Raw genomic sequence first — 26,292 nt, 5'->3', positions numbered from 1 at the left:
ACAAGACTTCTGAAAGGCTGGGGTTGATGTGTTCATTTTGTTGCCTTTGCTTTGTGTGTTCACCGGAAAAAAATAATAAGGCTCCATCTGGAACCAGTTTGTAGAAACTGGGAGGGCCTTGGTGTTGGGTTAGGAATCCTGACAGAACTCTACTACCTTTGTTCAGGTCACATCTGTGTGAATGCAGGGCTCCCTGGGGATCCCTGAGGTGTGCTGTGAGCCTGGGTCTGGGCTGGAATTACAGTGTGGCCCATTCCTCAATGCTCATTTTTGTTCAGAAAGGTCCAAGGGGCAGAATAATTATGGACTAAATAGCTCCTCTCCCAAGGGAAAAGAAATGAGTCATTGGGCAACTAGATGTTGGCAGAGACCTGTCGGGGAAGCAGATTATTTCCCTCTGTTCTGTTTCTGGTTTGGTTTGGTTTTTTTTCTCTTTCTCCCTTGTTTTTCATTTTCTACTTTTAGGATTGCCGAAAGTTAAGTTATCCCCAGTAAACACACAAAGCAAGATCCTCAGAGCTCTTTAATCGAATGACAAGATTGTAATTATTTAGTGTGATCCTGTTAGTAATTGGTGAATGAAGTAGGTCTCATTTAAAAAAATAAATTTTGTAAGAATGAACTTTATATTTCATAGTCTTATCTACATGTTCAACAAAAAAACTGGTAATTGTATGTTGAAAAAGGTACACATTTACTAGAGGCCTACCATGTTTGTATGCACATGCACATAGGATACCTCATCAATTTCTCATCACCCATTAGAAAGAAATTACTAACTTCATTTTATAGATGAGGATACTGAGGCTCAGAGAGGTTATGCAATTTGCCCAGGATTCCAGTAGCTGATAAGGTGTGGAGCCTGAACTTTAAACCGGATCTGGTCTGTTTCACTCCAGAGCCATTCCAAAGTGTGTCCACCATGTTGTGCATCTTCTGTGAGGTATGTCAATTAAGATGTCATTAACTCATACACAAAAATGAGTAAGATGGGATCTCTGCTTTCAAAAATCTCAGTATATTAAAGGAGAGTTGATAATTGTAATACAGGGCAAGTCCAATTTATAATAGGCCAATAAGGGTTTATGTAGTCAACTTCCTGAGGCAAAAGGAAAAGCAGAAAAGGTTCACCCAAGAAGAGGTATGAGGTATTGGAAAGAAGTCTTCGCTTTGCCAGGCAAAGTAGTGGGGTTGGAAGGAGGTGTAGATAACATTCTTAGGTGACAAGAGTGTTTGTAAAGCTCTGAAAAGGAAGAATTGGCTGTTCATAGTGATAGGGAAGTTGAGTGTGTATTAGTTTCCTAGGGCTGCTGTAACACAGTACTACAAACTGGGTAGCTTGAAACAATAGAAGTTTATTGCATAACAGTTCTGGAGGCTTGAAGTCCAAAATCAGGGTGTCAGTGGGATTCTGAGGGCTGTGAGGGAAGGATGTGTTCCATGCCACTCTCCTGGATTCTGGTGATGGTTGATGGTTCTTGGCCGTCCTTGGTTTGTAGATGCATCACTCCTATCTCTGCCTCTGTCTTCACCTGGCATTTGCCCTGTGTCTCTGTGTCTTCACGTGGCTATCTTCTTCTCAAGACACTAGTCATATTGGATTAAGGGCCCAGCCTACTCCAGTTATGACCCCATCTTAACTAATTACATGTGCACTGACCCTATTTCCAAATAAGGTCACATTGTGAGGTAGTGGGACCTTTTTTGAGGGGACACAATTCAACCCATAGCAGAGTACCCGTTGAAAGCTGAGAGCTGCTTATCACAGGCCACTTGTGCCACAACAGAACATGGCTTCATGCTGTAAGCAACAGAAAGCCAACTGTAGTTATAATATGGGAAGGGACATCATCAGTTGTATTTGGGAAGTAACTCTGGCAACAGTGTAGGGAGAGGTGAAAGTGGAGGCCAACTGGTGGCAGGCAGGCCCCTTAGAAGGCATTCCAGTGCTCAGTCAAAATATTATGCAGAATTTGACTTCAGAAAAAGTCCAGTTTCCAGGATTAAAACCACATGTGTAATAACTAGCTTTAGTTATTTATAATATGCAAAATTTGTGAACAATGTAAATGTCCAACACTAGAACAGTTTGGTAAATTATAATCAGCTATTATAAATTGCTCTCTCAAAGCATGTGATAATACAAAGCTTGTATTTAAAAATTGTTTTAAGTATACAAGTAAAACATGATTTTGAATATTAAATATAAATGAAAACTGAAAGAAATGATGTCATAATATTAATGGTGGTTTGCTTTATGTGGTGGGATTGTGGGAAGATTTTTTTCAATTTTAAGTATAATTTATGCGCAATAAAATCCAACAACTTTAAGTGAACAATTCAACAAGGTAGGTCAAATGTATATAGTCATGTAAGCATCACCATAATGATGATATATAACAGAATATTTTTATCCTCTCGAAACTGTCCTCATGCCTCTGCAGTCAGTCCCTTGGCAACCTGAAACCTGCTTTCTACCACTGTAGTTTCACCTGTTCTAGAATTTCATGCAAATTAAGTTATTCAGTATGCAGCATTTTGTGTCTGGCTACTTTTCACTTCAGTTAATGCTGCTGAGATTCATTTATGCTGTTGCATGTGTCAGCAGCTGGTTTCTTTTTAGTACAGAGTAGTATTCCAGTGCCTGAATATGTCGTATTTTGTTTGTCTACTTACCCAGTTAATGAATATTTGTGTTCGATGTGGTTTTTAACTATTACAAATAAAACTGGAAACTATTGGCTCTTCTAGTTTTTTTTGTTTTGTTTTTTTTTTTTTACATTTTCATAAAAGCCTTTGTATCTGTTCATCTAGGATGAGTAATTAAAAATGGCATTGCTGGATCATGTGATAAGTAAATGCCTAACTTTGTAAGAAATTGTTTCCCAAAGTGGCCATATCATTTTGTAGTCAATATCAGCATGATTTGAGAATTCCAGGTGTTCTGCATTCTCACAAGCACTTGGAATTGTCACTCTTTATAATTTTAGTCATTTTAGTGGGTATATAGTATTATCCCGTTGCAGTTTTAATTTGCATTTCCCTAATGAGTAGTGATGTTGAACATCTTTTCATTAGCTTATTTGCAATCTGTGTATCTTACTTGGTGAAGTGTTCACTCACATCATTTGCCCATTTGTTATTGGGTTGTTTGTCCTCTTTTTAAGTTAAAATAATACTTTTATATATTCTGGATAGAAATGCTTTATCATACATGTTGCAAATATTTTTCCCTGTTTGAGGCTTGCATTTTTATTTTTTAATGGTGCCTTTTGAATACCAAGTTTTTTCTTTTTATATACTTTAATTTAAATTTTTTTCTGTCCGTGTTTTTTATGTTTTATTTATGGAATCTTTGCCAAACTCAAAGTTTCTTAGATTTTCGTCTATATTGTCTTCTAAAAAACTTACAGTTTTAGCTCATGCATTTAGGTTTATGACTTATTTCAAGTTGGTTTTGTATATGGCATAATGTAAGGGACAGATTTATTTATTTCCATGTAGACATCCAGTTTTCCTAGTACCATTTGTCAAAAATATCATTCTTTTCCTTTTTGAATTTTCTTGGTACTTTTTGGTTGAAATCAATGGGCCATATATGTATGGGTCTGTTTTTCATAATTTTTATTATGTTTGATGTGTATGTACACACATGGCAATAATACACCGTCTTGATTATTATGGCATAATAATAAGTCTTGAAATCGTATTTGTCTTTTCAAAAATTGTTTTGCTGTTTTAGGTTCTTTGCATTTCCAAATAAATTGTTGAATCAGCACTTAAATTTCTTCAAAAACAGTGTTGATATTTTGATTGGGATTAAACTGAATCAATGTCAGTTTGGAAAGATTGTCATTTAGCTTTTTGTTTATTTACATATTCTGTAATTTCTCTAAGTAATGTCTCATTATTTTCAATGTACAAGGCTTCCAGATATTTTGTTAAATTTATGCCTATATATTGGATTTTTTTAGTTTTTTACAAATAGTATTTTTCTGTAATTTCAATTGTCAGTTATTCATTGCTACTACGTAGAAATACAATTGACTTTTGTATATTGACCATATGTCTTGTGATGTACTAAACTAAGTTGTTAGTGCTACTAGCTTTTTTATAGATTCCTTAATATTTTCAACATAGATGATTATGAAATTTATAAAATAATTAAGTTTTCTTTCTAATCTATATGAGTTTTATTTCTTTTTCTTGCCTCATACTGGTTAGGACCTCCAGAATAATGTTGGATACAAGTTACGTGCTAGACATCCTTGCCTTATTCCCAGTCTTAGGGGAAAGTGTTTAGTCTTTCACCATTGAGTATGATAGAAACTACAGGCTTTCATGTATGTCTGTTATCAAGTTGAAGAACATTCCTTCTATTATTAGAAATTGAGGGTTTTTAAAATCATGAATGGGTATAGAATTTTGCCAAAAGCTTTTCCTATGTTAACTAAGACAATCCTGTTTCTTTCTTCTGGTATACATATGCAGAATATGCAGGTGTTACGTATGTATACATGTGCCATGGTGGTTTGCTGCAGCCATCAACCTGTCATCTACATTAGGTATTTCTGCTAATGCTATGCCTCCCCTATTCCCCTACCCCCGCGACAGGCCACAATGTGTGATGTTCCCCTCCCTGTGTCTTTGTGTTCTCATTGTTAAACTCCCACTTATGAGTGAGAACATGCAGTGTTTGGTTTTCTCTTCCTGTGTTAGTTTGTTGAGAATGATGGTTTCCAGCTTCATTCATGTCCCGACAAAGGACATGAACTCATTCTTTTTTATGGCTGTATAGTATTCCATGGTGTATATGTGCCACATTTTCTTTATCCAGTCTATCATTGATGGGCATTTGGGTTGGTTCCAAGTCTTTGCTATTGTGAATAGTGCTGCAATAAACATATGTGTGCATGTGTATTTATAGTAGAATGATTTATAATCCTTTGAGTATATACTTAGTAATGGGATTGCTGGGTCAATTGGTATTTCTGGGTCTAGATCCTTGAGGAGTCACCACATTGTTTTACACAATGGTTGAACTAATTTACACTCCCACCCAAAAGTGTAAATTAGTGTAAAAGCATTCCTATTTCTCCACATCCTCTCCAGCATCTGTTGTTTCCTGACTTTTTAATGATTGCCATTCTAACTGGTGTGAGATGGTATTTCACCGTGGTTTTGATTTGCATTTCTCTAATGACCAGTGATGATGAGCTTTTTTTCATTTGTTTGTTGGCTATGTAAATGTCTTCTTTTGAGAAGTGTCTGTTCATATCATTTGACCACTTTTTTATGGGATTGTTTTTTCCTGTAAAGTTGTTTAAATTCCCTGTAGATTCTAGATTCTAGATACTAGCTCTTTGTCAGATGGATAGATTGCAAAAATTTTCTCCCATTCTGTAGGTTGTCTGTGCCTGTTCACTCTGATGATAGTTTCTTTTGCTGTGCAGAAGCTCTTTAGTTTAGTTAGATCCCATTTGTCAATTTTGGCTTTTGTTGCCATTGCTTTTGGTGTTTTAATCATGAAGTCTTTGCCCATGCCTATGTCCTGAATGGTATTGCCTAGGTTTTCTTCTTTAATTTTTATGGTTTTAGGTTTTACATTTAATTTTTTAACCAATTTTGAGTTAATTTTTGATTAAGGTGTAATGAAGGGGTCTAGTTTCAATTTTCTGCATATGGCTAGCCAGTTTTCCCAACACCGTTTATTAAATAGGGAATCCTTTCCCCATTGCTGTTTTTGTCAGGTTTATCAAAGATTAGATGGTTGAAGATGTGTGGTATTATTTCTGAGGGCTCTGTTCTGTTCCAATGGTCTATATCTCTGTTTTGGTACCAGTACCACGCTGTTTTAGTTACTGTAGCCTTGTAGTATAGTTTGAAGTTGGGTAGCATGATGCCTCCAGCTTTGTTCTTTTTGCTTAGGATTGTCTTCGCTATACAGGTTTTTTTTTTTTTTTTTTTTTTTTTTTTTTCCGGTTCCATATGAAATTTAAAGTAGTGTTTTCTAATTCTGTGAAAGAAGTCAGTGGTAGCTTGATGTGGATAGCATTGAATCTATAGATTACTTGGGGCACTATGGCCATTTTCACGATACTGATTCTTCCTATCCATAAGCATGGAATGTTTTTCCATTTGTGTCCTCTCTCATTTCCTTGAGCAGTGGTTTGTAGTTCTCCTTGAAGAGGCCCTTCACATCCCTTGTAAGTTGTATTTCTAGGTATTTTATTCTCTTTGTAGTAATTGTGAATGGGAATTCTTTCATGATTTGGCTGTCTGTTTGTCTGTTCTTGGTGTATAAGAATGCTTGTGATTTTTGCACATTGATTTTGTATCCTGAGACTTTGCTGAAGTTGCTTATCAGCTTAAGGAGATTTTGGGCTGAGATGATGGGGTTTTCTAAATATACAATCATGTCATCTGCAAATCGAGACAATTTGACTTCCTCTCTTCCTATTTGAATACCCTTTATTTATTTCTCTTGCCCTGACCAGAACTTTCAATACTCTATTGAATAGGAGTGGTGAGAGAGGGCATTCTTATTTTGTTCTGGTTTGCAAAAGGAATGCTTCCAGCTTTTGCCCATTCAGTATGATACTGGCTGTGGGTTTGTCATAAATAGCTCTTATTATTTTGAGATACATTCCATCAATACCGAATTTATTGAGAGTTTTTAGCATGAAGAGCTGTTGAATTTTGTCAAAGGCCTTTTCTGCATCTATTGAGATAATCATGTGGTTTTTGTCTTTGGTTCTGTTTATATGCTGGATTACATTTATTAATTTGCGTGTGTTGAACCAGCCTTGCATCCCAGGGATGAAGCCCACTTGATCATGATGGATAAGCTTTTTGATGTGCTGCTGGATTTGGTTTGCCAGTATTTTATTGAGGATTTTTGCATCAATTTTAATCAGGGATATTGGTCTAAAATTATCTTTTTTTGTTGTGTCTCTGCCAGGCTTTGGTATCAGGATGATGTTGGCCTCATAAAATGAGTTAGGGAGGATTCCCTCTTTTTCTATTGATTGGAATAGTTTCAGACAGAGTGGTACCAGCTCCTCCTTGTACCTCTGGTAGAATTCGACTGTGAATCCGTCTGGTCCTGGACTTTTTTTGGTTGGTAGGCTATTAATCATTGCCTCAATTTCAGAGCCTGTTATTGGTCTATTCAGGGATTCAACTTCTTCCTGGTTTAGTCTTGGGATAGTGTATGTGTCCAGGAAATTATCCATTTCTTCTAGGTTTTCTAGTTTATTTGTGTAGAGGTGTTTATAGTATTCTCTGATGGTAGTTTGTATTTCTGTGGGGTCGGTAGTGATATCCGCTTTATCACTTTTTATTGTGTCTATTTGATTCTTCTCTCTTTTCTTCTTTATTAGTCTTCCTAGTGGTCTATCAATTTTGTTGATCTTTTCAAAAAGCCAGCTCCTGGATTCATTGATTTTTTGAATGGTTTTTGTGTCTCTATCTCCTTCAGTTCTGTTCTGATCTTAGTTATGTCTTGCCTTCTGCTAACTTTTGAATGTGTTTGCTCTTGCTTCTCTAGTTCTTTTAATTGTGATGTTAGGGTGTCAATTTTAGATCTTTCCTGCTTTCACTTGTGGGCATTTAGTGCTATAAATTTCCCTTTACACACTGCTTTAAATGTGTCCCAGAGATTCTGGTATGTTGTATCTTTGTTCTCATTGGTTTCAAAGAACATCTTTATTTCTGCCTTCATTTCGTTATGTACCCAGTCCTTCAGGAGCAGATTGTTCAGTTTCCATGTAGTTGAGCAGTTTTGATTGAGTTTCTTAGTCCTGAGTTCTAGTTTGATTGCATTGTGGTCTGAGAGATAGTTTGTTATAATTTCTGTTCTTTTACATTTGCTGAGGAGTGCTTTACTTCCAACTATGTGGTCAATTTTGGAATAAGTGCGATGTGGTGCTGAGAAGAATGTATATTCAATCAGTAGCATTTTTATGTGCCAGCAGTGAACAATCTGAAAAAGAAATCAAGAAAGTAATCCCATTTACAATAGCTACAAATACAATCAAATAACTAGGAATTAACCAAAGAAACAAAAGATCTCCACAATGAAAACTATAAAACACTGACAAAAGAAATTGAAGAAGCTTTCTCTAGAGGTGACTTGCTGGGAGAGTGTCCCTGACTTTGAGTCCCTGTTGCGGCCCTATAGTCAGTGGCCTCCTCCCAGAGCAGAGCAAGGTCAGGCGGCCCCTGCTTGAGTCCTGTGTCGCCATGGCCACTGTTCCTGAGTTGCTGCAGCAGCAGGAGGAGGACCGCAGCAAGCCGAGATCTGTATCTGTGGACGTGAATGTTGATCCCTCGCTTCAGATTGACATACCTGATGCGCTCAGTGAGAGAGATAAGGTCATATTTACAGTGCCTACAAAAACCACACTGCCCACATTTCAGAGTCCAGAGTTTTCTGTTACAAGGCAACAAGAAGACTTTGTGTGACTACATAACACTCTTTTTGAAAGAACAGTCTATGCTGGGCTTATTGTGAGTGTTTTAGAAAATCAAATAAGCTAGTTCTTTCTGCCTTATTATTCATTTAGTTTAAAGAGATTTATGTCTACTTTGTGTAATGTATTGTGAAAATTTTCATTTCATCTACCTACTAGAGTATTTGCTAACTGTTGGTTAAGTGGAAAATATGTGAAGGAACAATATTACAGCTTTGAGGTAATGCATACAGGCTTACATTATTTATGTTGTAAAGTGGTGTAAACAGTATAATGAGTTTAGTCTTATCTGCCTTTAGGTTTGGTTTTTCTCTGGTATGTTCTTTCCAATGTCAGTAGAATTGATTTCTAGGAAACAGCAGTATTGGTAATAGTATGTGATAAGATTTCTCAAAAGTGCTGAATGAGGCCGTGCCTGTAATCCTAGAACTTTGGGAGGCCAAAGTGGGTGGATTAGCTGAGCTCAAGATTTCAAGACCTTCCTGGGCAACATGATGAGACCTTGTCTCTACTAAAAATATAAAAAATTAGCCGGGCATGGTAGCGCATACCTGTAGTCCCAGCTACTGGGGAGACTGAGGCAGGAGAATCCCTTGAACCTGGGAGGTGGAAGTTGCAGTGAGCCGAGGTTGCACCACTTCACTCCAGCCTGGGTGACGGACTGAGACTCTGTCTCCCAAAAACAGAAAAGTGGCCAAGGAGGCAGTTTTCAGCCCTTGATCCTTAATTCTTAGCTGCAGGAACAGAGACTTAGCTGATTTTAAAGGAGATTTCCATCCTTTTTGTCCTGCCACACAGACTGAAGAATCTGTCCAAATGACAATTTCTTAATAATTAAACAAAATTAGTACTGAAGCTTATATTTAGATATGTTCTGTTCATTCAAAATTAGAGTCCTTGATTATGCTTTGGGATTAGGAAAAAAATCCTTTGAAATACTGGAGACTTCATAATCTTGATGGCTAATCATTGGTGTTTAGCATTCGTTACACTAGTTTTAGGCCAACATTGAAGCAATATAGACACCGTTGTGCTCTGAACGATTGTCTGTAATGGATAAACTGGGCAAATGATTGCCATCAAAGTGAATACAGAAAGACACCTCCTTTTAAATGGCCAGAAGAAATAGGGAAGGTTAAGAAAAAACAGGAGTTGACTTTTAAGTAGCCCTATATGAGTGGAGTGGTTGTCTCCTGTGGACCAGCAAGAGTAGAATGAGGCACCAACTAGAAAACATTGCTACTGGGACAAGAGGCTCATGAGTTCCTGCCTCTGCTGCAGATTCTGCCTGCTCCTATGAAGGGTGACTTCGATGGTCCTTGAGAGAAAATGCAGAAACTGGGAGAAGGTGAAGGGTCTATGACCAAAGAAGAATTTGCCAAGATGAAATAAAAACTGCAAGCTGAGTATCTCGCTGTTTTTAAGAAGACTGTGTCCTCCCATGAAGCCTTTCTTTAGTGGCTTTCTTCTCACCCTGTTCTCAGTAAAGATCACAACTTTCATGTTTTCCTGAAATATGATCAGAATCTAAGTGTTAGGTGGAAAAATACTACAGAGATGTTTGGTGGCTTCTTCAAAAGCGTGGTGAAGGTGCTGATGCAGTCCTTTTTACTAGAGTTAAGGAGGTAGATGACTTCTTTGAGCAAGAGAATAACTTCCTTATTAACTGTTACAATAGGATCAAAGATTCTCGTGTGAAATCTGACAAAATGACCAGATCTCATAAAAATGTTGCCGATGTCTATATCCACACTGCAGCCTGCTTACATAGCCTGGCTTTAGAAGAGCCCACAGTCATCAAAAAGTATCTATTGAAGGTTGCTGAGCTATTTGAAAAACTTAGGAAGTAGAGGGTCAAATCTCATCAGATGAAGATTTAAAGCTAACAGAGTTCCCCCGATTCTACATGCTCAACATCGAGGCTGCTAAGGATCTCTCATACAGATGCACCAAAATCCTCATTGACTATGAGAACTCAAAGCTCTGGATAAGGCCCAGTTTAAAGAGCAAAGACATCAAGTTGGCTGAGGCACACCAGCAGGAGTGCTGCCAGAAATTTGAATAGCTTTCTAAATCTGCAAAAGAAGAACTGATAAATTTCAAACGGAAGAAAGTGGCAGCATTTAGAAAGAACCTAATTGAAATGTCTGAAATGGAAATAAAACATGCAAGGAACAGTGTCTCCCTTTTGCAGAGCTGTATTGATTTGTTCAAGAATAACTGATATGCCTTCACTCTGAAGAAAACAAATGAATGTGAAAGAGAGCCAAGCATCACTTGCACTTAAATCATTACCACGGAAGATTTATTATCTTCAACTTTAATTTAAAATTATGTGAATAAACATTTTGATTTCTGCAAATCTTAACATTTAACCATGTTGGTTTAAAAATATTATTGCTTGCTAATTGGACATAACTAATTTTTCCTTGTGCATTTAATACCTCTGGGCAGAATTCAAATACTGAGTTCTCTTGTAGTACATCTTTAGTTACTAAGAAAGGGTGTAGAAGACATATGCCTTCTGGAAACAAGTAGAAGCAATCACCTGGCCCATGTCCCTACAAACCCATGAATGTCAGGGAAGTGCCAGTTATAGCAGGTGATTCGGCTACTTGAGGCAAGTAACAGACCTTTCATTCCTCACTGAAAGTGGGGTTTGTGTTTTTGTTTTGTCCACTGTTACTCCCTGGTAGTCATCTGATGTTTGTACTATAATAACAGCAAGAAAGTCTCATTTATCTTTATATACTCTTTGCGTCTCCTTTTTTTTTTTAGTTGAGATATAAATATTTGAGGGGAGAAAAGTATCTACGGGTATATATGGAAACAGATAATGTGGTCTACTTTATAAGATGGCCAGATCTACATTAGGAAAGGTATAAGCTCCCTCCCTAGTGGCCATGGGAGGGGGCAGCATTTGTTTTTTATAAAGTATATAATAAAATAATAGTGCTACTAAAAAAAAAAAAACAAAGAAATTGGAGAGGACACAAAAAATGGGAGAATAGTCCATGTTCATAGATTGGAAGAATCAATATTGTTAAGATGCCCACACTACCCAAAGCAATCTACAGATTCAATGCAATCCCTTTAAAAATACCAATTACGTGCTTCACAGAAATAGAAAAAATAATCCTAAAATTTTTGTGGAATCACGAAAGACTCAGAATAGCCAAAGTTATCCTGAGCAAAAACAACAAAACTGGAAGAATCACATTACCTGACCTCAAATTACACTGTAGAGCTATAGTAACCAAAAAAGCCAAGTACTAGCATAAAAAACAGACACATAGACCAATGGGATAGAATAGAGAGCCCCAAAACAAATCCACACACTTACAGTGAACTCATTTTTGACAAAGGTGCCAAGAATATACATTGGGGAAAAGTCTCTTCAATAAATGGTTCTGGAAAAGCTCGATATCCATATGCAGAATAATGAAACTAGACCCTTATCTTTCCCCATATACAAAAAAAAAATCAAATCAAAATGGATTAAAGACTTGAATATAAGACCTCGAACTATGAAACTACTAAAAGAAAGCTGTGGGGACCTCTCCAAGACATGAAACTGATAAGAGATTTCTTGAGTAATACCCTACAAGAACAGTCAACCAAAGCATTAAAAATGGACAAATGGGATCACATCATATTAAAAAGCTTCTGCACAGCAAGGGAAACAATCAAAGTGAAGAGACAACCCACAGAATGGGAGAAAATATTTGTAAACTATCAATCTGACAAGGGATTAATAACCAGAATATGTAAGCAGCTCAAACTACTTTGTAGGAAAAAGACCTAATAATACTATTTAAAAATAGGCAAAAAATTGAATAAACATTTCTCAAAAGAAGGCCTACAAATGGCAAACAGGCATATGAAGAGGTGCTCAATATCATTGCTCATCATAGGAATGCAACTCAAAACTACAATGAAATATCATCTCTCCCCAGTTAAAATGGCTTTTATCCAAAAGTCTGGCAACAACAAATTCTGGGAAGGATGTGGAGAAGAGGGAACATTTCTACACTGTTGGTGGGGATATAAATTAGTACAACCACTGTGAAGAAAAGTTTCGAGGCTCCTCACAAACAAAAATGTGCTACGGTATGATCCAGCAATCTCATTGTCAGGTATATATTCAAAAGAAAGGAAATCAGTATATTGAAGAGATATCTGCACTCCTATGCTTGCTCTAGCACTGTTCACAATAGCCAAGATTTGGAGGCAACCTTAGTGTCCATCAGCAGATGTATGAATAAAGAAAATGTGGCCCTTATACACAGTGAAGTACTAGTCAGCCATAAAAAGAAAAAAAGAATGAGATCCTGTCATTTACAACAACATGGATGGAACTGAAAGTCATGTTAAGTGACATAACCCAAGCACAGAAAGACAAACTTCCCATGTTGTTCTCACTTATTTGTGAGATCCAAAAGTGAAAACAGTTGTACTCATGAAGGTAGAGAATAGAAAGATGGTTACCACAGGCTGGGAAGGATAGTGTGGTGGGGGTGGAGGGGTGAAGGGGAGGGGGAATGGTTAATGAGTACACAAAGAAATAGAATGAATAAGGCCTAGTACTTGATAGCACAACATGGAGACTATAGTCAATAATAATTTAACTGTACTTTTTAAAGCAACTAAAATAATATAATTGGATTGTTTGTAACACAAAGGATAAATGCTTGAGGGATTAGATACCCAATTTTCCATGATGTGATTATAATGCATTGTGTGCCTGTAGCAGAATATCTCTTGTACCTCATAAATATATATACCTACTATGTACCCACAAAAATGTTTTTAAAAATTGAATTTAAAAAGGTACAGCATTTTAACCCTTCCTTGGAACCTAAGATATGCATCTGAAAGGGGAGTTTTTACTGTGTAAATCTGTCTAAATGCCTTAGTAACATGATGAATGGTACAGTGTTTTTTCCTCCCTATTTGCAGAATATTAATCCTTGCTATGTTTTCCAGAAAAACCCTGTATTAGTTAGGATGAGTAAAGTTAGCTGCTATAATACACAAACATCACAACCTTGTGTTTGATAGAGCCCAGTCAGATGTTCCTGGTTGGCAGATGGTTTTCCTTATGATCATTCATATGGGTGGATGAGTTCCTTCCATCTTGTGGCTGCATGCCCTTCTGGATCTTCAGCATTCTCTCTATTCATTCAGCTAAAGTATAAAGGGAGCAGAGGGAAGATATACCTACTTCTTAAATCTTTGTCCAAAAATGACATATATCACTTCTTACTTTCCATCAGCCTAAACTTGGTTTGTGGACACATCTGAGATAAAGACTGCAAAAATATAATCGAACTATGATGAGGAGGCTAAGAAATCATTTTGGTAAATATATAGCAGCCTGCCACAAATTTATTTGAAATTGATAATAATTATTCTATTTCAGAAAATACCATAAAACCCTAGAAGAAAACCTAGGCAATACCATTCAGGACATAGGCATGGGCAAAGACTTCATGACTAAAACACCAAAAGCAATGGCAACAAAAGTCAAAATTGACAAGTGGGATCTAATTAAAGAGCTTCTGCATAGCAAAAGAAACTACCATCAGAGTGAACAGGCAGCCTACAGAATGGGAGAAAATTTTTGCAATCTACCCAACTGACAAAAGGCTAATATCATATCCGGAATCTACAAAGAACTTAAACAAATTTAGAAGAAGAAGAAAAAAAAAACCCATCAGAAAGTGGGCAAAGGATACAAAAAGACACTCTCAAAATAAGACATTTATGCAGCCAACAGACACATGAAAAAATGCTCATCAATCACTGGCCAGGAGACGAATGCAAATCAAAACCACAATGAGATACCATCTCGCAACAATTAGAATGGCGATCATTAAAAAGTCAGGAAACAACAGATGCTGGAGAGAATGTGGAGAAAAAGGAAAGCTTTTACACTGTTCAACCATTGTGGAAGACAGTGTGGTGATTCCTCAAGGATCTAGAACTAGAAATACCATTTGAGCCAGCAATCCCATTACTGGGTATATACCCAAAAGATTATAAATCATGCTACTATAAAGACACATGTACACGTATGTTTATTGTGGCACATTCACAATAGCAAAGACTTGGAACCAACCCAAATGTTCATCAGTGATAGACTGGATTAAGAAAATGTGGCACATATACACCATGGAATACTATGCATCCATTAAAAAGGATGAATTCATGTCCTTTACAGGGACATGGATGAAGCTGGAAACCATCATTCTCAGCAAACTATCACAAGGACAGAAAACCAAACACTGCATGTTCTCACTCATAGGTGGGAATTGAACAATGACAACACTTGGACACAGGGCGGGGAACATCACACCCCAAGGCCTGTCGTGGGGTGAGGGGCAGGGGGAGGGATAGCATTAGGAGAAATACCTAATGTAAATGACGAGTTAATGAGTACAGCAAACCAACATGGCACATGTATACCTATGTAACAAACCTGCACGTTGTGCACATGTACCCTAGAACTTAAAGTATAATTTAAAAAAAAGAAGAAAATAATAGGGTGTGGCCTGAAGAACATTCAGTCCTGTCCCTTTTGTGTCCGTGATGGGCTTCATGAGACACCGTGCTCAACGGTCTGTGATTCTGAGCCAAGAGTGTCCCAGTATCTGAACACTAACCTACCTGAACACTACCCCTGATCCTACCTTTACTTAGAGAGTAGAATCCTCGGATTTTCCTATTATGTCCACCAACGTTGTAAGAAAATTGCTATTTCGGACTGGCATTAACACCTCAGGTGAACTTTATTTGTGAGTAGGTTTGTATTTTTATTTTTATTTGTGAGTAGGTAGGTACATGGTGAAGGTGAAGGTAGAAAATGGAGCGGAAAAAACACGTGAAACTCTGTCTTGTAAATACAGTTCATTGAGTGTCGGATGTTGTGGCTTGAGAGTGTCCTTTTCTAAGATCTGTGAGGGAAACGGTAGACAGGGTTGTTTCAGCTTCATGCCTTCAATGCAATGTCTCAGTGACCAGGTGACTTCGTCTCCGTTAAGGTAAAGTGCCTGTGTTCGTTAAGATAAGGTTAGATCACTGTAGCCCAGAGGCCTAACATCATTCAGTGGCGTTAAAAAACACAGAAATTAATTTCTATCGTATATAAAAGTATGACGTGAGCATTCCAGGCTGGCAGACAACTCCACTATACATGATCACTCAGGGACTCATGTTCCTACAAAAGAGCTGTTTTCCCATACCCCCAGACCTTGTCATCACTTTCACAGTCTCACTGGGTCACCTCGGTTCTACCCATCCACAAGGGGAAAGTGGATGTGGAAAAAGCATCCCGCGATGTTTTAAGAAGTCGACAGGCTAGTACTACACATCATATCACCTGTGCTCATATGTCACTGCTGAGAACTATCCTTTGGTCACATCCAATGCAAGGGTATCTGGGAAATACAATAAATATAGGCAACCATATTCTCAGCAACAATCATTTTATTGTGGAGGAAAGAAAGAAAGAATCTTAGAGGACAGTCGGTAGTCTCTGCCACAGGGTCCACACAACCAAATAATGGGAGTGATAGTTAGAACAGAATCACGCTTTTATTGCAAGACAAAAGAGAAGCATAGGAAGTTTCAAACTTTGATATTATTATGAAGTTATTTAATAGGCCCTGGTATGTAAGGCATTCAGAGAATATAGCTGCATATTCTTCAAATTCATATCTTCATTTCTTATAAGCATATGCAAATATTTAGAAAATTTAGTATAGTTTTCCACATTTGCTTTCATTCTCAGGACAGCATTTCCTTTACGCATTCACTGAGCCTCTCTGTGCCAGTTGCTGTGCTAGACTCTGAAGGTATAAAGACAACTAAGATACAGCTCTGTTCTCAGGAAGTCCACAGACTAGTCAGAGATATGATCCAGGCTTGGGTTTGTATTGGTTTTGTTTTTCCAGTGCTGAATGGTGTGATTAGTGCTGACCTAGAGTTGTGTGCACAACTCAGCATGGGTGCACAGGGGATGATTCAGGGGGTGTAGTTACAGAACACACGGGGCTAAACCTAAAAGTGAGGGTGGGAGTTGACCAGATGGACCCAAATAGGAAAAAACATTACTAGCTAAGGAAATGGTGTGGGCAAAACTGAGAAGTATAAAACAGCTCATGTGTGGAAGTGTTAGTGAGTTAGCCTGGAGTCTGAGGTGCGTCAGGGCAGAGCAAGTTGGGCTTATGAGCTTTGCATCCTGAGCTGCTAACAGATTTTATTCTAAGGCGATGTGGCTCCAATGATTCCCAGGACACCTGGTTGGATCTGGTTTTAGACAAATCGTTAGCAACGTAAAATGATAGATTGGAATCTAAGGAGTTCAAAATGCCAGCAGTAAGGCTAAGTGTGCTGATGCTTTAGCTGAGAAAATTCTTGTGGAAAGAGTTCCATGTACCAAAAGAAAAAAAAACCTTGACAAAACTCTTAGGAATTTCATCTTTGGAGAATAAAGCCATAAAAGAAATACACTTTTTAATCAAACTTGTGGTGCCAGGTAGTATAAGAGAAATATATGTGTGTGTATATATACACACGTACACACACACACATATATATTTATATAAAACATAAAGATAGATATATGTACATAACAAAAATATGTATAGCATAAACCAGCCTTGAAGGAGACAAGAAAGTGTGAACTCATGACATAAGACAGTGTATAACTAGGCACACTGAAAGTGCAGGGGCTCCCAAGGCTGTGAGTGTTCAGAGGAGGGAGTTTAAACCATGGCGTAATGAGGGATTGGAACTTTGCCTTGAAAAGAGACGACATGTCTTGGTTTGATTACCTTTCATAGGTACAGATAGAAGCAGATTCTTCTTCCTCAGATGAATGGGCATTTCACACAAAAACACCGACAAGGGAATGACAGTTGCACAAGCAGCTAATTTCTTCTTCTCTTCCTCTTGAGTACTATAATGGAAGAAGGGAGAGGATTACTAGCCAAAGAAGGGAATATTATAGTGTGAATATTTATGTCCCCCAAAATTCATATGTTGAAATCCTATTCTTTAAGGTGAAGGTGTTAGTAAGGGGGGCCTCTGGAAAGTGATTAGGGCATGAGAGCAAAGCCCTCATGGTTGGATTATTGTACTTATAAAAGAGACCCCAGAGAGCTAGCTATGTCTCCCACTGTGTAAGGGCACAGCTGGCGGGTACTATCTATGAGCCAGAAAGCGACCCTCACCAGACACCAAATCTGCTGGTGCCTTGATCTTGGATTTCGCAGTCTCCAGACCAGTGAGAAATAAATTTCTATTGTTTATAAGCTACCCAGTTTATGGTATTTTGTTACAGCAGCCTGAACAGACCAACACAGGGAATTAATGGTTAGAATCTCTGTGTCCTCCAGGCAGGATTCAGCAGGAATCCTGAGGAAGGGTGATGGACTAATTGTGACAGCCACTGGCTCATCTTAGAAGTCACTTCCCTCAGATGAGAACCATAGAGGGTTGATAGGGCTTAGTGAGAGCAGCAGCTGCCAGTAAGACAGACTGGATGTGAATCCTGTGGCCTGAGGCTGTCCCAGAATGGTCCCTCATCAAGTGTCTTTGTGCCCATGGGGGTACCTTCCGAATTTTTATGGAAAATAGTCACATATTCAGGAGCTGGGCCACTTGTCTCTTCAAGGACAGGGAGACTCTGGAGACCAAGGAGGGAAAGTCTTTATAAAGTGGCATTTGCTTGAGGGGCTAGAGGACCTGAGAAAGGAAAGACCCCAGGGACTCTGCAAAGACAGTTTGGTGAGGTACAGGGCAAGCGTGCAGAAAAGAGTTAATACAGCAGGCCTGCTTTAGAAAGGCCTGCTTGCAAGGGTCGCCCTTGGGTGGTATCTGGGAACTTGGCTTTCAAGACAGTTTCCACCACCCTGACTGCTAAGAATAACTCGTGATGCATAAACTACATGTGCAAACAATACAATTTATGCTTTCTTCCTAGAACTCTGGAATTTTAGTACGTGCTAGGCAGCTGGTGCCTATGTGACCAGCCCCCAATAAAAACCCTGGGCACTGAGTTTCTAACCAGCTTCCCTGTTAAACTGCATTTCACATGCGTTGTCACAGCTCGTTGCGGAGGAATTAAGTACATCCTGTGTGACTTCACTGGAAGACAACTCTTGGAAGCTTGTCCTGTTTCCTCTCTACTTTGCTCCATGCACCTTTTCCCTTTGCAGATTTTGCTTTATAGTGTTTCATTGTAATAAATCTTAGCCCTCAGTACAACTGTATTCTGTGTCCTGTGAATCTTCCTAGTAAATCAAACCTGGGGATGGCTTTGGGGATCCCTGAGACAGCCAGACTCACTGGAAGGACTCCAGTCGAAAACAGCTGCTCAGCCTTGACACAAATAAACACATATATTTGTTTTAATTTCTATCTTCCAGAATAAGACATTTGATTATTTTAGGTGTATCTTCCTTAATAACTGTAACTACTCAGAATCTTTCAGATTTTAGAAAGGTACTGAATATACCATATATTATTAAATGTCCCAGGAGGCCTGGGGACTACATACTAATGTACTCAAATACATTTGTATGGCTGCTTTTAATACATGAAAAGTCTCACTAAGGGTAATAAATAGAGGTTATATGTAGCCTCACATCAGTCTAGGTCAGGGCTCACCACCAGATGAGTTTGTGTCCAACTCAGGGGGAAAAGCACTTAAAATTTTTAGGGCATTTTGAATTTTGGCATTGCAGATAAGGGATTGTGGACCTGTATTACCCTCCTTCTTTTGCTTATCCAGAAATTAAGGCTTTGAAAAGTTAATTGATTTGCCAACAGTAGCACAGCTTGTATCTGATCTGGATTTCAAATTTAGGACTGTCTAGGCTGCATGCCCAAGAACTCTTATCTATCACTCTATACTGTCTTTCTAGCTACTTATTTTAAGAATATGTCTTCAGTGTCTGAATACTACTAAGGAGGAGGTAATGTGTGAACAAGGGAGAATAGAAAAGAAGAAAGTAATTATATTTTTTGACATGGCCATGTGCATATTTACTTTCCTTCATGAAATGGATTCCTAATATCTAATTTATTTTTACCTTCTATAAGTCTAACTGCATGACAAGGCCCATAAGAGAAATATCCAACCATTCTCTCTCCTAGGGTATCTCTGTTATATCCTTATAGTCATCCTCAGAGTAAGTGTGAGTGAGGGAGTGTGTGTGTCTGTATGCGTGTGTGTGTGTGTGTGCCCCTGCATTTGCATTGTGCCTTCCAAGACAGCAGGAGTGTGTCTTGTGTCTTATTTTCTCTCTCTCTCTCTCACTTTTATTGCATGATGCTCAATAATTCATTTAAGTTGATATGCGTTTATGGAATTGAGTAGAAAATTATTTTGGCTGAATGAAGATAACTCCCAGATTTCTCTGCATGGGGAGGCCAGCCACCTCCCACTTACTGGAGAAAGTTCTTAATAGACTTACCCACTTTTATCCTTACTGTGGCAACAAAGAGATGGTTTGGAGAAAAGAGAAACAACAGGACTCCTTCCAATAAAACAGGAAAATATATTTTACATAGGTATTTGCTGTGAGGAGGATTTGAAGGGACAGGAAATCACTATCAATTACATGTGAACTGTCAAGTTTCATTTTGACTTTTCTGCTCCTACCTGCCTCTCACTTTAAAAAATAAGGGCTTGCTTACCCATGTTTAGGCAATAGAAAAAATAAAAATAAATGCTGTATCAATTAGATAGATATCGGTAATCCAGTTTTCTGAATCCTGACATCCCAGAATGTAAGAATTTGTCATTCTATTAAGTCTGTTCTGCCTCAACTTGTAAATCAGCTTAATTTAATTCTAAGTGAAATCTCTCATTTTTCATTATGTCTGACACAAGCTTAGTAATTCTCAGAAAGTAGTCCTTGTGAAATGAAGTTTAGCTGGAAATTCTGATATTCGAGGATGCTTACACTAACAACTGTCATTCTTGGCAATGGCTTCATTATTCAGTGACACAGTTAAGAGCCTTGTTTTACTTTTATTCAAAAATGTCTTTGTCTTTCTCTGCTTGTTCCAGCAACAGTTTTCCTGGAGTTTTGGAAAAGACGGCGAGCAGTAATTGCTTATGACTGGGATTTGATAGACTGGGAAGAAGAGGAGGTTTGTATCATTTACCTCAGAATGTTTTAAAAAGCAAATCACCCAGAACCACACGACCCCTCCGAATCATCACTCTCTGTTCTGTGACGGAAGTTAGGTGTGCTCATAAAGCATTTTCAATTGCCTTTTGAGAAAATGTCAAGCAGTATAAAAAGGGACTGACAATTTTTTAAAATTTTTGATTCCTTAGTGGAATCAAATCCCTTGATTAAGTGAAGAATTCCACTTGTAGGTAGAGGCACCAGAAGAATTGGTGGTGTAGTTGTTTTTGTTTTCATTTTCTTAAAAATCATCCTTTTTTCTTTAACTTCAGCAGAAAAAGAGCATTCATTTGACATCTCCAGGTGCATGGAAGCAATTCTTCCAAGAGAATTACCCCAAGGCAATGCGTCTGTGAGCAGCACCCAGCACAGTGCCCAGGTGTGCACAGGCTCTGAAGTATGATATCAAGTGTTCAGTGCTGAGGAGAATCCACTCTGAAGCGGCCACCTTAGGAGACGTGGCTAAATGGATGGCCAGCTCTAGACAAAACTGCCAAGGAGGGCCAGACTCAGTCCCATCACTCTCCCTTAGCGTCTTCTAGGCCAGCCCATCGTGCTCCTCTGACCTGTCTGGTTCTGATACTCTCTTCTTGCTCCCATTCCTGTTGGAAGTCTCAAGTACCCACACGGGGCGTGGTCACCATGGTCCCCTCTTAGATCCTGCTTCCCCTGACAGTTGGTCCAGGCCTCAGCCCTGCTGTCCTCCCTCTCGTTCATTATATCTTACCCCTCCTGAGTCTCATTTCCTCAGAGCCTTGCTGTGTCAGTAAATCAGATAAACTACTCATATATGTGTAATGTGATCATGGCTATTAATGTGTTTTCCTTGAAGGGAACACGTGTATATTTTCATGTTTCAAAAGGAATCTTTCAGAAATATGAATGATGTGAATTTTAGCCCTGTGGTAGGCTTGGTGGGGGAAGCAATTTTGAGAGGTATTTTTGTTGTTGTTTGTTTTCTTCAGACTATGCCTCCTGAATGGCTGCCTGTCCCCCTTCTCCCATGAACATGTTTGGGTAGTTTTTTGGTTTGGTTTGGTTTGGTTTTGAATGTATTTAAGGTGTACAACAGGAGGTTTTGATACATGATACTGGGATTTTCAGCAATCCTTGTTCTCCTGATAAGGCTTTCTCTCATGTTTTTATAAATATTCTCCAGGCCAGGTGCAGTGACTCATGCCTGTAATCCCAGCACTTTGGGAGGCCAAGGCGGGGGTACCACTTCAGGCCAGGAGGAGGATTTGAGGATAGCTTATAGATGGCCGTCTTCTCCCTGTGTCTTTAGGCCAGGAGCTCGAGACCAGCCTGGCCAATATGGTGAAACCCCATCGCTACTAAAAACACAAAAATTAGCTAGGTGTGGTGGCACACACCTGTGATCCCAGCTACTTGGGAGGTTGAGGCACAAGAATTGCTTGAACCCAGAAGGCGGAGATTGCAGTAAGCCAAGATTACACCACTGCACTCCAGCCTGAGTGATAGAGTGAGACCCTGTCTCAAATAAATATATGTGTGTGTGTGTATATATACACACACACATTTTTTCTAGGTTCTAGGTATGTGTGTGTGTATATATATGTGTGTATATATGTGTGTGTGTATATATATATTCTAGGTTTGAAGAAGCTTCCCAGGCTATGACACCTATTGGTAGCAGCAGGGCTGCATTCAGAACTTCCTCTTATGTGGTGCCATTCTACTGTTTCTGGTTACATGTGTTCATGGGAACAGTTCCCAGTGGGATGGAAAATGTTTTTTCCTGGAAATCACCTTGGGCAATTTACTTCACCTTTGGACTTTAAAAATCTCTAATGAAAAGAAGTGGGACTAAATTTTCCCCTTCTAGCTGTAAAGTGTGGCCCTATTTGAGTAACTTTGACCAAACCAGTCTACAATCATTGTTGGCATTTGTGGTGGGCTCCTGATGTGGGCACCCTTCTGGGGAACGTATGTATCCCTTATAAGTCTGGAGCCTTCTGTCTTCCCAGTCCCTGATAAAAAGTGCAGAGTGCTGAATTATCCTCTCACTCTGCATACCTTTGTACAGGAGCCTACATACGTAGCCGTTCCCAGCTTGGGATTCCTTGTGGAAATGCCTCACTTCTAGCTCATGGTTTCCATCTTATTGTGCAGAAAAACCCAGACTTGCTGCAGACCTTTTGGGGCAACCTTGCACATTAGTTTGTCAGGGCTGCCATAACAAAGTACCACAGACTGGGTGGCTTCGACAATAGAAACTTACATGCTCACAGTTCCGGAGACTAGAAGTACAAGCCAAGGTGTCAACAGGGTTGGTTCTTTCTGAGAACCATCAGGGAAGGATCTGTTCTAGGCCTCTCTTCTTGGCTTATAGATGGCTATCTTCTCCCTGTGTCTTCACATCGTCTTCCTCCTAGGTGTCTCTGTGTCCAAATTTCCTCTTCTTATAAAGACGCCAGTCATATTGGAGTAGGATCCATCCTAATGACTTCATTTGAACTTAATTATCTCTATAAAAAAGCCTGTTTCCACATATAGTTACATTCAGTACTGGGGGTTAGGACTTCAGCAGATGAATTTGGGGGAAGCAGGACACAATTTGGCCTATAACACCCAGTGATATGGCTTGGCTGTGTCCCCACCCAAATCTCATCTTTAGTTGTAGCTCCCATAATCCCCATGTGTTGGGGGATGGACCTGCTGGGAGGTAATTGAATCATAGGGGTGGGTTTTTCCTGTGCTATTCTCATGATAGTGAATACGTCTCATGAGATCTGATGGTTTTATAAGGGGGACATCCCCTGCACATGCTCCCTCTTGCCTGCCGCCATGTAAGATGTGTCTTTGCTCCTCCTTTGCCTTTCACCATGACTGTGAGGCCTCCCCAGCCATGTGGAACTGTGAGTCCATTAACCCTCTTTTTCTTTATAACTTACCGAGTCTCGGGTATTTCTTCATAGCAGTATGAAAATGGACGGAAACATCTAGGAACACAGCCATGATTGACCGCAGTTCTCAGATGACTAGCTCAAGGGCTCTTGATAACACTTACGGCCTAATAAATTGGAAATTTCCCAAAGAAGCAGAAGATTCTGGGTCTACTATGTTTATCTCCTCAAGTGTAACTGCCTAAAATGAGTGACAGACAGAGCCTGCTCCTAATGTATCTCCTGCTGATCTTACCTGTGATCTGCCCCTGAGGGAAGTCCAGCCTTAGGCTAATTCAGTGGCAGGAGCCAGGCTGAGCCATGTGAAGGCCACCCTTCACGCTACATGGGCAGGCGGCTACCAAACTGGGCTCACTCACCGTGACCTCTCTTCTGTCAGCTCGTTCCTTGCTTTCTGTCAGTACCTTCATCCGAATCTTGACCATTTCTGCCTGGATTAACTCAGTCTTCATTTCAGCAGAGTTTCTGCTCATTTGCCATCCTCTCCCGAAACTCTCAAACATAATACATGCTTAATTAACGGGAACCACATCAGTGTCCCCTCTTGCTGATTGCTTTTTCCTAATCCCATAATTACTTTTTAGTTAGAAGCTTTTCACATTCGGAAGGCTCAGCTAAATGAATAAAATCTCAGTTTGATTTAGAATCAGAGGAACCTTGATTTCAACTGGTTTTGAAAGGTGCTTACATTGTTTTCAATTAAGAAGTAAGAATATACCTAAAGTCTATCGGTTAAAGATGAATGACTCCTATAGGAACTTATTAAAAAGTAGATTCACCATGTTTTTAGTGAACTAAATCTAAAAATGCAAAAAAAAATTGCAGGAGAAAACTAAGAATTATTTTGTCATTATAACTTACAAAATGGATTTTGAACATTTTCCTGTAGAGAAGGCTTCTTTGTCCTGGTGTTTCTTATCACTCTCTGGTAATAAAAGTAAAAGCTTATTAGTTGTTCCAAACTATTAGGACAAAACAACTTGTCCCTTTTAAAATGCCATTCTCAGGGTTTTTTTTCTTCAAGCATAGTTTTATAAGATAACAGATAAATGTAACTGTTAGTCCAAATTTCTTTGCTTTTGATGATAGTAAATCTTAATCTTCACTCTAGATTTTCTTCAAGTGGCCAATTTTCAAACATTTAAGCCTGGGCACCCAAGTCGACTTCATTGGTTGACTAATTAGTGTGGCAGCTGTTGACTCTGTTTTATGGTGGGGTAAAATGATATTTCTTTTCTTACCGTGTTTGCATCTCTTTAGTGCATTAAAATGTGTCTGCTTGTCCTTTAGGAAGAAATACGACCCCAGTTTGAAGCCAAGTATTCCAAGAAAGAGCGGATGAATCCAATTTCTGGAAAGCCAGAACCTTATCAAGCATTTACAGATAAATGCAGCAGACTTATCGTTTCTGCATCTGGAATATTTTTTATGGTTTGAAACTTTAAAAAAAATTTGTTTCGTAAAGTACAAACCTATAGCATAATAGCAGTAATCATACTGGGCATTTGCATAGTTCTACAAAATATTTTTGCACTTTGTTATTTATTCCTCACAGTAACTTTGTTTGGTGGTCAGGGATGGCGTTGCTATCCCCATATTGCAGATGGAACAACTGAGACTCCAACAGGTTATGGGACTTGCCCAAGGTCAGCCAGTAAGTAGCTAAGAGCTGAGACCCTCTAATCTGATGTTCTTTCCTCTTGCCATATTCTACTATGTGATGCTGAAAGAAGTAAAAAAATGTGAGACAGGATCTACAGCAGTGTTTTTCAAACTTTTCACCATGCCTATATATAAGAAATATGTTCTCTGTCATAACCCCGAATATGCCAAGCAAATAGATGTATAAAACAGTGTAAGTAAAACAGTGCTCACCTTTATAATATGCATAAGCTCTGATTTTGTTTTATTATAGTATATTTTTAATGACAGATTAGTCTCCTAAAATTAGTTTCCTGACTCACTAATGATCATGTCAGTTTGAAAAACAGACCTGAATTTTTAGCTTTTCCTAAAAATCTGTCTTAGTAATGACGTTTAACACTGTTAATTTAACTTTAACACTGTTAATTACTGTACAAAACATATGCAGATGTTTCTAAAATGTCATTTTAGAAAAATAAAGGACTATTAGGATCCTCCTTTCCTTTTTTCAAATGATGAGTATGTAAATATATGCCTAGACCATTAGAGTAGGAAGGACAAGACTATAGCAAATCCAGACAGTCTACTCCCTTTTGCCAGTGAAGAAACTGGGGAGATGAAGGGCTGGGCAGCTTACCCAGACTCTTTGGCTCGGGCCAAGAATCAAATCCATGCCTGTCTACAGATACTGCTTTTAAGCATTTGTGTCATGCTTTTCCTTCTATGTACATATTCATATTTATTGTATTGTTTCTTACAAACACTCATAGACATAGATTAAGCTCTCCTGTTCTATGAATGGGGAATCTGGAACACAGGAGGCTGGAGCTATGGAGAGGACAAGCTTGCCCAAGGTCACACTGCTGGGTGAGAGCTGAGCTAAGGCTCTGATCTGTCCTCTGACTTTGAATCCAGCCAGCTGTCCATCCTACCTCATTGGCATCCTTGTCTGAATTTCAGTGTAGCTTTCACCTGTCTCCTGATTAACAGCACTACAATTAAGGTCTGGATAGGTTTTTGTTTATTTTATTGTTCTTTTGA

General features: G+C 38.8%; 1 protein-coding gene and 1 pseudogene across 2 annotated transcripts in view; both read left to right on the top strand.

Moving 5' to 3' along the window:
- ANO4 (anoctamin 4) overlaps positions 1 to 26,292 on the top strand; it is a 237,195-nt gene that overhangs the window by 165,264 nt on the left and 45,639 nt on the right. For both annotated transcript variants that reach the window (XM_033220911.1, XM_033220912.1), the window contains exons 13-14: positions 20,557 to 20,639; positions 24,898 to 25,038. In XM_033220911.1, coding sequence (XP_033076802.1) covers positions 20,557 to 20,639; positions 24,898 to 25,038 — 224 coding nt within the window. The remainder of the gene's footprint in view (positions 1 to 20,556; positions 20,640 to 24,897; positions 25,039 to 26,292) is intronic.
- On the top strand, positions 8,221 to 10,701 carry LOC117089550 (annotated as a pseudogene).

The sequence above is a fragment of the Trachypithecus francoisi genome, unplaced genomic scaffold (genome assembly GCF_009764315.1).
Source record: "Trachypithecus francoisi isolate TF-2019V2 unplaced genomic scaffold, Tfra_2.0 Lachesis_group11, whole genome shotgun sequence".
NCBI classification, from domain to species: domain Eukaryota; kingdom Metazoa; phylum Chordata; class Mammalia; order Primates; family Cercopithecidae; genus Trachypithecus; species Trachypithecus francoisi.
Note: the sequence above shows the minus strand (reverse complement) of the source record. Positions and strands in the feature narration are given on the sequence as shown.